Raw genomic sequence first — 14,334 nt, 5'->3', positions numbered from 1 at the left:
ATCAGCGCAACATAGCTAGCATACATATCTACATTGTGTATAAGAACGTTAACATACAAAGACATTTGAGCTGGAATGACATAGGAGAAAAAAGAGGCACATTTTGTCTAGCATTTATCGGCTAACACACACAGGGTTAAAGCAGGGACTGAAGCAGGACTGGAGGTAAGCCTATAAAGGGTCCGTATCTATGGCTGCATGTATGAGAGAGCATACAAAGAAAACATTATGAACAGAAACAATTACATACATAGGAACCAGGAGTAAAATATAAAATGCATATTTCAGCATATACTTATCGTCCAATGTTCGCTCCCACCAAGGCAGGATTTTCAGGGGTCCAGGGAGATCTAGAGCAATGTCTGTTCGTAGAGGCTTCACGTTGTGAACCAAATGGGTCCTTTAGGATACTGGTGAGCCAGATCTGTGTCTTTGAGGAAGGGCTGACCAATCAGGTCTCTCTGATTGCTTGTGATGAGCAGGCCCTGCACATCAGTTGAAGCCCACTCCGGATTGTTGATTCTCATGCTGCGTGTAGGGGTCTGTTGGCTTGTTAGGTTGGGAGGATCTGTCCATTCCACTGCTGAAGCTCTCAGTTGGTTGTGCTGGGTCTGTGGTCTCTCTCTTTGAGAGGGTAGCAGGTTCCATAATTGCAAGAGTTTATAGCCTTTGGAGGGATTTAGGATCGTGAACACTTGATTGTCCTTGAAGACTAACAATTTAATGGGGTACCCCCATCTGTATCTGATGTTACTCTTTCTTAGTGCAGAAGTGATTTCAGCAAAGGTTTTCCTCTTTTGTCCTCATAGACAAGTCAGGAAATATTTGAAGATTTTTAAACTTGTCTGGCAGGGCAGGTTTCTGAAAGTGAGCTCTTTAAATTCTCTCTTTATAAGTGAAGTAGTGTAGGCAGACTATTATGTCTCTTGGTTGGTCCTCTGGTAAGCCTTTGGGTTTGAGTGAGCGGTGGGCTCGATCCATCAGATCTTCTGACTCTGTGGCTGGAGGAGCTAGCATATGGAACAGCAATCTCAAGAATGACTGCAGGTCAGACATGGAGACAGTCTCTGGAACACTCTGGATCCTTAGGTTATTACGCCGAGATCTGTCTTCCATGTCGGCCATTTTGTCTTCCACAACATCAAAGTAATCTGAAAGGTGCTGCGTGAAGTTTAAAAGATTGGATTGCTCAGTGGATATGTCTTTGTGTCTTTTTTCGAGGGAGTCAATACGCTCATTTGTGGACGAGATTTCTTTCTTTTATTCGGCAGTTGAGGCTGCTATTTTGGCCGTGAATGAAGCATGGTGTTTGTCTAGCTACTGCTGATGGGGATTTACGGATATTCTACATAGCAGATAATGCAAGCTCAGAAGTTTCAGATCTGGGTGACCCTGCACAACAGGGTCCAAAATGGTCAATCACAGTCTTTTTTGGTGGGAAAGGTTGCCTGTTGTTTTTTTTCCTAGCTGACTGCGACATATTGGTCTAGGAATAAAATCGTGTAAGAGCTGAGGCAATGCTAGGCTGCACTTTTAAACAGAAGAGATGTGAATATGAGGACAAGAAAGCCAGAGCTTGGCTGTAAAACATTGAGTGGTAGACAGGCTTGAGTGGCCTAACTAAAATTATTCCATTTCAATGTGATATAGTATTTTCTGTAAAAAAAAAAAGAGGAGCGGACACAGGTGGCAGGGATCTGCTGCTAAACTTCCAGGCCCTCACTCCAGATTGCCAAGTTTGAGAGGACTTAGATATTTAAAGCTTTAAAATCTTAGCAGTTCACCACTGCAGGGCACAGTTAAGATCTGGCTCAGGAAAGTGCAATGCTATTCTAGTACACCAATTATATTACACCTTCACCTGTTTGAATCTTTAGTGTCCCCAGGTCTTAAGTACTGCCTTACTAGTAGGTCAGGCCCAGGGCCTGGTGATGATGAAGTGTTTACTGTATGCTGTACTACTCATAGTCAGAGCCTCTGTATAATATCGACACCTCCCGGTCTGCCACACGAGTCCTCCACTGGCACCTGTAGGTAAGTGGACGTGAAGGCTGCGTGAGATGCAGAGGATACCACCTCAGCTACTGCTACGTGGGTTGCGGCCTGTCTTAAGATGGCGTCATACTCAGAACATCAAATGCACATCGACTTTGCCCCATATCATCCGTGGTTAGAGTGTGGGGATACTCCGCTGTCAGGGATGTGGTTGTGGTGGTCGGTAAGTCTCCCTTTACTGGCGCAGGCTTATTCTGATGTAGAAAGTGCGTATCGGGTCCAGTCCCTCTCCGTGTTGGCTCCGCCCCCCTTTATATAATATTCTAACATTCTATTTTCTAATTTTTGTTTTCAAATTTTTCAATAAAATTTGAACATATTCATTTGAATAATAGAATGTTTAGCTATGTATTCATTCAATTTTGAAATGTAATATTCGAATTTGAATGTAACATTCAAATTCAAAATAGTATTTCTAGTCTACAACTGTGTTTAATAAATGTAATATTCAAATTCAAATGCTACATTCGAATTCAAATGTCACATTCAAATTCGAAATAGTATTTCTAGTCTAATACTGTGTTTTTTAAATGTAATATTCAAATTCGAATGTGACATTCAAATTCAAATGTAACATTTGAATTCGAAACAGTATTTCTAGTCTACAACTGTGTTTAATAAATGTAATATTCAAATTAAAATAGTATTTCTAGTCTACAACTGTGTTTTATAAATGTAATATTTGTAAAGTCTCCCTTTACTGGCGCAGGCTTATTCTGATGTAGAAAGTGCGTATCGGGTCTCCCAGCATGCAGTAGTGTAAGGACACTGGCCTAGTGATTACAGCTGGTCTGTGTGAAGTGCGCTCCGGGCAAATATATTTTAGTAAATGCATTATATTAGTGGGGAAAGTCTAAGGATGAATTTGAGACTAATTTGGGGGCAATGTTAGGTGAGAATATAGGGTATTATTGGAAATTATCAGGGAGCTCTCTCCCGGTGCGACCAGTCCCTCTCCGTGTTGGCTCCGCCCCCCTTTATATAATATTCTAACATTCTATTTTCTAATTTTTGTTTTCAAATTTTTCAATAAAATTTGAACATATTCATTTGAATAATAGAATGTTTAGCTATGTATTCATTCAATTTTGAAATGTAATATTCGAATTTGAATGTAACATTCAAATTCAAAATAGTATTTCTAGTCTACAACTGTGTTTAATAAATGTAATATTCAAATTCAAATGCTACATTCGAATTCAAATGTCACATTCAAATTTGAAATAGTATTTCTAGTCTAATACTGTGTTTTTTAAATGTAATATTCAAATTCGAATGTGACATTCAAATTCAAATGTAACATTTGAATTCGAAACAGTATTTCTAGTCTACAACTGTGTTTAATAAATGTAATATTCAAATTAAAATAGTATTTCTAGTCTACAACTGTGTTTTATAAATGTAATATTTGAATTCGAATGTGACATTCAAATTCGAATGTGACATTCAAATTCGAAAGTGACATTCGAAAACTGTAGATAACATTCGATAATAGAATTTTTAAAAATATTCGTTCTTAACATTCTTTTATGTAAATCGAATTTCTACAATAACATTCGTTCTAACATTCGAATTCGAATATAAACACATTTGCACATCCATAGCTGTCACATGATGCAGTGGGAGTTGACATAGACATAACTTTGAAATTTGTCAGAAAAAAAATCTACTACATGTTTCCTTATGTGCTTGAATGCATTTTTTCCCACTTAAAGGGATATTAAACATGCTAGATAGGATGATGCATCCAAAGAAAAGATGAGTCAGAGAATAACATGTAGATGCATTTTTTAAAGTTTCGTTAGCTGTTTAAATATTGACAAAATAACTGTAAAGTTTTAGTGTCTATAAAACAATGGGAGCTGCCATGTTGTAACTTAGGTTACCTTCTCTGCTGTGACCAATTAGAGACAGTTATAAATAGTTCACTAGAGTGTGCAGCCAATGGCTGTGTGTTATATAACAGTGTTCCGCACTTCCATTTCTAACAGGAACTGAAAAGCTCACAATTTCAGAATGGAATTACAGGAAAAGGGGTCAAAATAAATAATTAAAGTATATAGCAAAGTATATATATATATATATATATATATATATATATATATGTATACTGTATATGATTTATCTTTTTATATTACCATCTCAAAATAATGTCCCTTTAAAGTGACAAGATACTCAAAATGTTTCTACACAAAAAGGTCTAACCTTTTTTCCTTTCAATTATTTCAGCTGCTGAATTTATTGGACTACTTCCTTTCAATTCCGATTAACAGCACAACAAAAATCTTCTCTCAAAATCTTGAGTGGGGAAGTTATTCTGGAAATTTTTCTGTATCAAAGAATTTTAGTGCCCTAATTGTATCTACTAGTGGACTCATTAATTCACTGAACCTCACAGAACCCTCTGGTAAGTTCACAAACATAAAAAATAGCAGTAGTTGTCATGCAATAGAGCCCTTAAAGGGACAATGTACTGTAAAATAAATTTCCTCGTAATGTGTTTTCAGTGACTTGTTATACCATCTGAAGAGGTTAAAATGTATGGAAAATAGCTCCTTTCAGTTTATTTCTGTATATGAAAGAGCTGATTTTGTTAATTGGAAGGGCTGAGTTTGAAGGTAGAGCATTATTTTATATCTCTCTATATATAATAACCCACATAAAGCCTATGGGGTAGATTTATGAAATGTCGGACGGACATGATTACAGCATACGCTGTCGGAATTTATCATTGCACCAGCAATCGGCCGCTAGCAGGGGTGTCAATCATCCCGATCGTATCCGATCGGGATGTTTGCTGTCTGCCACCTTACGACCACTGCTTCTTAACTTTTGTTTACGGCGGGCCTGAAGACTTGCGCGGAAACAGCTGCATCTGCAGTATAATAAATCTACCCCTATGTATTTTATCTCCCACTGTATACACAAAATACCAAAACTAAAAATGAACCTATTAGCATCTATCTCTACTGTCCCCATGCTGAGAGTGTGATATATTTTGCTGATTCTTATTTATATTGCTTTTTCTATAGCCAGTACAGCAGTACTGAAAAGTTCAGTACAGGTTGCAATTTCAACAGGCAAAAACAGCTATTTCACATAAAAAAATAAAGGTAAATGTAACTATTTTTACAATTGGGGGGATAAACAGCATGGCCCCTCTGTGTTTCAGTGAGTTGGATAAGGGTAGATCAGCCTAAAAAAAATCTATATATTTATATGAAAAAGTAGCATTTAAACATACTTAAATAATTTATGCTGTTTACATTTTTACTGTACTGAATAAGAAATACATATTTGTGTACGGGGGATGCCTAAGGATTATTGCCTACTGTCTTATATAGTAAAACTATCACCACTGTATTTGTGGACAAAGACAAATCTCTATATACATGAAGACAAAACAATCTATTAGAACCATTGGGGTATCTGCTTATTTTTTTAATACTTTCTGAACTGTGCTCTTTTAAATTTGCAAATAATATTTGCAAAATATTATTGAAATTTTCAAAGAATGACAAGGTAAAAAAAAAAAAATAAGTGCACCTTTATAACTAAATTAAATGTGGCTTGTGTTTAATAAAACCACTTAAATGAATAATAAATTATGTATTTTCAGGAAATATAGCAAATACAATCACATTTATGTCAGAAACATGGGGATCATTGTTTCTTGTGCAGAATCCTAAGAAAGGAATTTGGAGAATAGATGGATATGCTGGAAGATCTAGCTCTGTACGCATTGAAGGATTTTCAGGTAAAAAAATCAATTAAAAAATCAATGTTTAACCTCTTCCCGTCCTATCTGGGCTGGGTTCTAGCGCCGTTTGGCTGTCCTGAAGCCATAGCCGCTTCCTAAATGGGATTGTGGGCTGGAGGGCGTGCCTAGTGTCATAAGCACTTCCCCCTGACCCAATCCCATCAGTGAAATCACGTGATCGAATGATTTCAATTTTTACTTATTTGTTTACATCAGAATTTTGTTCTGATGTAGACAAAGCAGGAAGGGGTTAAATTTGAGAATGCATGTAACTACTTTGTTATTCTACTAAGTTTAATTTTTTCACTTCAGTATGTTAAATGTTTAAAGGGACATGAACCCAAAAAACTTTCTTTCCTGATTCAGATAGAGAATACAATTTTTAAAAAAGTTTCCAATTTGCTTCTATTATCAAATTTGCTCAATTCTTATGTTATTCTTTGTTGAAGAGATACCTAGGTAGATAGCATGCACTAGGGATGGGCGAATGTTTCTAAAAATTCGAAATTTAAAACGAATTTTGATACATTCGTTCGTTCGAATCGAATTTCGAATGTTTATGTAACATTCTAACATTCTATTTTCGAATTTTCGTTTTCGAATTTTTCAATAAAATTCGAAAATATTCGTTCGAATAATAGAATGTTTAGCTATGTATTCATTCAATTTCGAAATGTAATATTTGAATTCGAATGACATTCGAATTCGAATGACATTCGAATTCGAATGTGACATTCACATTTTAAATAGTATTTCTAGTCTACAATTGTGTTTAATAAATGTAATATTCGAATTTGAACGCTACATTCGAATGTCACATTCGAATTTGAAATAGTATTTCTAGCCTAATACTGTGTTTTATAAATGTAATATTTGAATTTGAATGTGACATTCGATTCGAATGTGATATTCGATTCGAATGTGACATTCGAAATAGTGTTTCTAGTCTACAATAGTGTTTTATAAATGTAATATTCAAATTTGAATGTGATATTCGAATGTGACATTCGAATTCGAATGTGACATTCGAATTCGGATGTGACATTCAAAAACTGTAAATAACATTCAAAAATCGAATTTTTAAGAATATTCGTTCTTATCAACATTCTATTATGTAAATCGAATTTCTACAATAACATTCGTTCTAACATTCGAATTCAGATATAAACACATTCGCCCATCCCTAGCATGCACATACCTGAAGCACTACATAACAGGAAATAATGCTGCCCTCTAGTGTTCTTGCTAATGTATAACATTGTAGCAAAACTGCAGCCATCCAGTGCTGCAGACATGTGCACACTTCTGAGCTTACATTAGTTTTTAAAGGATAACAAGAAAACAAGGATATTTTAATAATAGTAAATTGGAAAGTTGTTTAAAATTGTATGTTATATCTGAATCATGATAGAAACATTTTGGGTTTTATGTCCCACTAAGTGACCTGATAAATCAGTTGCATGGAATAATAGAGAAGCTTGGTTAGTGAGATTCATTTTATTATTTTTCCTTAATTCTCTTGGTATCCTTTGTTAAGAGTAATCCTAGGTGAGGCCAGGTCAGGAGTGTGTGTGTGTCGTGTTTGCAACAATGTTTATAGCATAGTTGCAAACAATGCTGCTATAGCCTGCTAAAGACAAGTGTGCGCTCCTAAGCTCCTACCAGACTACTAGGTTTACTCTTCAACAAAGGATACCAAGAGTACAAAGCAAATTAGACAATAGGAGCAAAATGGAATGTTTTTAAATAACATGCTCTATCTGAATGGAAGTTTAATATAGATTTTATAGATTTTACTGTCCCTTTAAACCATGAGAATGAACTATCAAATGTTACAGTCATATATTGTTTTGCATAGTATAAATCTAAGAGAATGTTAAGGGGAACATTCACTTTACTATTTTGTTGTAGACATTTGCTCATAATATTTCACGAAAGGTAATTAAAATGTTGTCTGATCTTAACGTTTAATAAAATATTACTAATCATTCTCTTATTTTATTTTTTTATAGCTACCAACATTTCATGTAAGTATTTTTTCATACAAATTTTAATAAAATCATTAAAGTTGCACTTTTACTTATGCTACATTATCATATACTTTATTGCCATAGTAAAGAGTGTTAGATGTGTAGATGAATTCTATAAAAACTAGAGTCAATGGCCTCTATTTTTTTAAAGGTCTTGCGGACCTGATCCGACAGTGCGGATCAGGTCCGCAAGACCTCTCTGAATGCAGAGAGCAATACGCTCTCCGTATTCATCATTGCACCAGCAGCTCACAAGAGCTGCTGGTGCAACGCCGCCCCCTGCTGACTCGCGGCCAATCAGCCTCCAGCAGGGGGGTGTCAATCAACCCGATCGTATTCGATCGGGTTGAATTGCTGTGATTCCTGTCCGCCTGCTCAGAGCAGGCGGACAGGGTTATGGAGCAGCGGTTTTTAGACCTCTGCTTCATAACTGCGGTTTCTGGCGAGTCTGAAGACTCGCCAGAAACACGGGCCATCAAATTCCATTCGGAGCTTGATAGATAGGCCCCACTATCAAATTTATAACTTCTGCTTTGTAGTGAATCCTGTGATTATCATGTTTAGGGTTAATATTGATTATAATTGGAATGTAATGGGACTTTTTTTTTAAGTATGATTTGTGCTTGTTGACAGGTGACAGTATGGGAAAGCTACAAATATATATATATATATATATATATATATATATATATATAAAACTTCCCAAAAGAGATAAGCACAGTCTTACAACATACCACAGCCGCCAGGGTGCACTTCTTAATAATGTGAACAGTCCTCGTTGAAGAAAAGGCACTCACTGGTCTTTTTAGCACAAAATGCAAAACTTAAATTCATCTTAAAAAGACATCCAATAGCAGTCATAACGTTTCGGTGTTATTTCAACACCTTTGTCAAATGTTGCCAAGTATCACAATCAAGGAATACACATATCCCCAAAAAAAGAATTGCTAACACCATAACTAAACTACCCACCTTATATACACACTTTTAAAAAAGCCCGGTCGCCACATTGCATCCATCATCGATGACGTCATCACGCTAAAGCATGAGCGTGACGCGTCATTGCATTACGATTGGCTAAGGGTTACCATAGTAACCGCATATACAGAAACTTACAAAATAGACCCTCAATCATCTATGGCATAGAGTGTCAGTCAAAACGAAGGTGCTGCAACAAGATACAATCAAAATAAAGCACAATAGCGCTCCAACACTAAGGCATCAACTGAAACCATTCCCTATGAAAAAACACATCCATATGCCAAACATGAAAATGCGGGCCTGGCTGTCACCAGTGATTAAAACCAAATATCATATTGTTACATTAATTCTGCATTCTCAATGCAACTATATACAGAACTATCATCATATTTAGTGTTCACCATTTACCCTTCAAGATAGCACAGATTACTCCATTATATACAAATAATTTATCATATATACATTTAACCTGTTCCTTCATGCCTCTTATTGTATGAGTAGAAACCCGTGTGTACCTACTAGAATGAAAATTCATGTAGGATCCTTCTATGAGCTGGTGCATACCGGAGTGGTAAAATAGTATAAATGTATAAGCAGTCCAAGGGTTATTTGGTGTAAAATGGTCAGAAATTGAGGTAAGTGTTGAATCCCCTAGGTATTAGGGTATCCAGCGTATGAATCCACTTTGTCTCCCTTTGGAGAAGTCGTTTTTCTCTATTACCTCCTCTGGATAGTGGCGGAATATGATCAATTACCATAGTTTTCATACTGGAGACACTATGCTTACATTGTGCAAAATGGCGTGCCTCCGATTGATCTGAATCACCTGTTTTCAAGGCTTCCCGGATGGCACATTGATGATTCGCCATCCTATCTCTGAAGCTTGTGATTGATTTCCCAATATATACCAGGGAACATGGGCAAATCAACATGTATATAACATGTGTACTGGTACAAGTAAGTCGATGGCGGATGGTATAGCGTTGATTAGTGTGAGGATGTTGGAACGTTTTGCCCCTCATCATGCTATTGCATGTCGTGCAATTTCCACACGTGAAGCATCCCTTACTCGAAGATTTTAGCCAAGTTTCACTTTGATAACTTCCCACTGGATCCGTTTTTACCAGTAGATCTTGCAGATTATCTGCCCACCTATGTACCATACGTGGTGGCCCGGTCCCCTGGAAAGGGAGCCTAGTATCCGTCGCTAAGATAGCCCAATGTTGGTGTACAGACCTTGTCAAATCACGATTCATTGGTGTATATGTGCTTATGAAATTCAACTGTGGTGTTATCTCTTTTTGTGCTTTTGTACTATTCTTCATAGTACCTTCCAGTAACCTCTGTCTCGTGTCTCGGACCATCGCACCATCATAACCCCTCCTTGTCCACTTCATCTCCATCTCATTCAGTTGTTCCAACATAGTGGGTGCATCACTGTTTTTGCTGATGACCCTAGTGAGCTGGGATGTAACTATACCCATTTTCTGATGTCTAGGGTGGAAACTCCTGGCTTCCAACAATGAATTATGATCTGTTAACTTAGTATATAGCGAAGTACCAAACGTACAACACTCCTCACCTTTAACTTTAAAGATATTGAGATCCAAAAAATGAATTACTGTATCACTGTGGTCAAGTTTAAATCTAATGGGACAGTCCATAGAGTTTAAACATGACACCCATTGCTTTAACTCATCTTCATCCCCCCCCCCCCCCACACCAGGAACACATCATCTATGTAACGTACATAGTACCTGATGTGGGGGTGCGTGAATGGTTTCATGGCTTGCTGTTCATACCATGCCATGTATAGATTAGCATATGAGGGTGCCATGTTTGAACCCATGGCTGTCCCAGAGATTTGCAAATAATAATCCTTTTCAAATCTAAAGTAGTTTCTTTCAAGGCACAGTGTTAACATCTCACATAGAAACTCAATGGGTGGTCCCTCATATAGAGGGTTACCCGTCACCATGGACCTGACAGCCGCCACACCTCCCCCATGAGGAATGGAGGTGTAGAGACTGTCAACATCCATGGTGACTAGGATATCATCAGTTTGTAAACCCGTATAGCTCCTGAGAATTTTAATGAGACTCGCAGAGTCCTGTAGATAAGCAGTAGTGCCCTTCACTACAGGCTGCAAATGGAAGTCTATGAACATAGCTAGACTGGATAATAAGGAGTCCCTGGCAGACACCCAGGGGGGTCCTCCAGAGTCTTGTGCACCTTTGACAACAAGTACAACACAGGAATTTTAGGATATTCAGTCATTAGAAAATCTACCTCCTTTTCAGTTAATATTCCTAATTCAAAACCCATGTGTATGTGTTGATCAATGACTTTCTTAAAAGTCATAGTTGGATTACCCCTGAGTTTAAGATATACATTGTTATCAGATAATTGACGCAGAGCTTCAGCTCTATATTGTGTATAGTCCTGTATAACAATAGAGCCCCCCTTGTCCGCGGGGCTGATGATTATAGAATTATCATTACTCAAGGTTTTAATTGCTAATCTCTCCTCAACACTCACATTAGGGTAAGTGGTACATGTTTTAGATTGATTAACATCATGACAGACCATTCTTGTGAAACCCCTAATAGACTGATGAGTATTAGGGGGTTCAAAGGATGATGGTTTTTTTAAAAACGGATGTAGCAACTGTGGACTCATTTTTAAAAAAATCCTTTAATTTCAATTGTCTCTGAAATTTGTGGATATCCACATAGGTGTTAAATGTATCACATTTGGGGGTGGGTATAAATGAAAGACCACGATTCAGTACTGAAATTTCAGCCTCACTCAGTTCCCTAGAACTGAGGTTAAAAATGATATTCATTTTTTCTTTGTTAGTTTCCTTCGATTTATATCCCCCTCTCCTAATGTGTGGCCGTCTGTTTCTTTTAATTCTTTTTGGCCTATTGGTAACGGTGGTTTGGCCGTAGATCTTGTGGCCACTCCAGAAAAAGACTGTTGAGTGCCCCCCTTAGTATTAACCTCCACATTATCTGTGCCTGATGAATCACCCCCACTACTGTCTACTAAACTCAGGGTTATTTCTTGTGCGCATATTTCTGTGTTTATATCTAGGCATCTCATCTTTGCCATATAGCCATCGATAGACATGTTTGTCCCTATAATCACTTTCGACTGTATTAAGTTTTTTATTTTTAAACATAATTAATTAATTCCTATATTTGGCAACCATACTATCCAATTTGGTTACCCAGTCCTGTGTTTCATCCCCTGCCATAATGTGGTAATTCTGCAATTTGGTGGCTTCAATTTCAGCTTTAATCTTTAATTCAAGTCTGCTGACCTCCTGTATGACCAAAAGCAATAGATCATATGAGCACTTATTCAGCACTTAACACCACCTCCTGCAGAACTCCATATTTTGGCAGCCTAGTGTAGTCTAAACCCCCTAGGGATATACTTTTTACGGTGATATCTTGAGAGATATACAGCTTGAAGGTGATAATCTATCTCTTTTTTTCTTAAGTTTAGTAATTTGTGATAGATATTAATTGGGGTATCTCCCCTTAACTCACTCAGGTCATCCGCAACTCTGATCCTCTCTGCATCTTCATCTGTGAATTCCAGTGCTTCCGTATTATCATCCATATATAAACTCTCCATATCCGGTATTGTAGTTGCCATTTTAAAGAAAGTCTGTACAAGTTGCAAGAACACAAATTAAGTACCCAAACAGTGTTAAAAACTCTTCTTCTGGTTCAATGTACAACCATATAACCCATCGCAGTATTAAACAAAAACTGGAGTGCATCATCTCATATCAATTATGTAGAAAACTTCCCAAAAGAGATAAGCACAGTCTTACAACATACCACAGCCGCCAGGGTGCACTTCTTAATAATGTGAACAGTCCTCGTTGAAGAAAAGGCACTCACTGGTCTTTTTACCACAAAATGCAAAACTTTAATTCATCTTAAAAAGACATCCAATAGCAGTCATAATGTTTCGGTGTTATTTCAACACCTTTGTCAAATGTTGCCAAGTATCACAATCAAGGAAACTACTTTAGATTTGAAAAGGATTATTATTTGCAAATCTCTGGGACAGCCATGGGTTCAAACATGGCACCCTCATATGCTAATCTATACATGGCATGGTATGAACAGCAAGCCATGAAACCATTCACGCACCCCCACATCAGGTACTATGTACGTTACATAGATGACGTGTTCCTGGTGTGAGGGGGGGGGATGAAGATGAGTTAAAGCAATGGGTGTCATGTTTAAACTCCATGGACTGTCCCATTAGATTTAAACTTGACCACAGTGATACAGTAATTCATTTTTTGGATCTCAATATCTTTAAAGATAAAGGTGAGGAGTGTTGTACGTTTGGTACTTCGCTATATACTAAGTTAACAGATCATAATTCATTGTTGGAAGCCAGGAGTTTCCACCCTAGACATCAGAAAATGGGTACAGTTACATCCCAGCTCACTAGGGTCATCCGCAATAACAGTGATGTACCCACTATGTTGGAACAACTGAATGAGATGGAGATGAAGTTGACAAGGAGGGGTTATGATGGTGCGATGGTCCAAGACACGAGACAGAGGTTACTGGAAGGTACTATGAAGAATAGTACAAAAGCACAAAAAGAGATAACACCACAGTTGAATTTCATAAGCACATATACACCAATGAGTCGTGAGTTGACAAGGTCTGTACACCAACATTGGGCTATCTTAGCGACGGATACTACGCTCCCTTTCCAGTGGACCGGACCACCACGTATGGTACATAGGCGAGCAGATAATCTGCGAGATCTACTGGTAAGAACGGATCCAGTGGGAAGTCATCAAAGTGAAACTTGCCGAAAATCTTCAAGTAAGGGATGCTTCACGTGTAGAAATTGCACGACATGCAATAGCATGATGAGGGGCAAAACGTTCCAACATCCTCACACTAATCAACGCTATACCATCCGCCATCGACTTACTTGTACCAGTACACATGTTATATAAATGTTGATTTGCCCGTGTTCCCTGGTATATATTGGGAAAATAATCACAAGCTTTAGAGATAGGATGGCGAATCATCGTTGTGCCATCAGGGAAGCCTTGAAAACAGATGATTCAAATCAACCGGTGGCACGCCATTTTGCACAATGTAAACATAGTGTCTCCAGTATGAGAACTATGGTAATTGATCATATTCCGCCACTATCCAGAGGAAGTAATAGAGCAAAACGACTTCTCCAAAGGGAGACAAAGTGGATTCATACGCTGGATACCCTAATACCTAGGGGACTCAACACTTACCTCGATTTAGGACCATTTTACACCAAATAACCCTTGGACTGCTTATACATTTATACTATTTAACCACTCCGGTATGCACCAGCTCATAGAATGATCCTACATGTATTTTCATTCTAGTGGGTACACACGGGTTTCTAATCATACAATAAGAGGCATGAAGGAACAGGTTAAATGTATATATGATAAATTATTTGTATATAATGGAG

General features: G+C 37.5%; 1 protein-coding gene and 1 long non-coding RNA gene across 2 annotated transcripts in view; one reads left to right on the top strand and one right to left on the bottom strand.

Moving 5' to 3' along the window:
• Positions 1 to 12,435, bottom strand: part of LOC128642103 (uncharacterized) — a 214,353-nt gene extending 201,918 nt beyond the window's left edge. Inside the window, exon 1 of the long non-coding RNA XR_008399622.1 lies at positions 12,384 to 12,435. This is a non-coding gene — a long non-coding RNA (uncharacterized LOC128642103). The remainder of the gene's footprint in view (positions 1 to 12,383) is intronic.
• The window catches only part of LOC128642102 (uromodulin-like), a 90,243-nt gene that overhangs the window by 28,338 nt on the left and 47,571 nt on the right, over positions 1 to 14,334 (top strand). The window contains exons 6-8 of the mRNA XM_053694763.1: positions 4,285 to 4,462; positions 5,675 to 5,812; positions 7,828 to 7,842. Of these exons, the coding sequence (XP_053550738.1) occupies positions 4,285 to 4,462; positions 5,675 to 5,812; positions 7,828 to 7,842 (331 nt within the window). The remainder of the gene's footprint in view (positions 1 to 4,284; positions 4,463 to 5,674; positions 5,813 to 7,827; positions 7,843 to 14,334) is intronic.

Source organism: Bombina bombina, chromosome 11, assembly GCF_027579735.1.
Source record: "Bombina bombina isolate aBomBom1 chromosome 11, aBomBom1.pri, whole genome shotgun sequence".
Lineage (NCBI taxonomy): Eukaryota > Metazoa > Chordata > Amphibia > Anura > Bombinatoridae > Bombina > Bombina bombina.
This window is presented reverse-complemented; position numbering and strand designations above follow the sequence as displayed.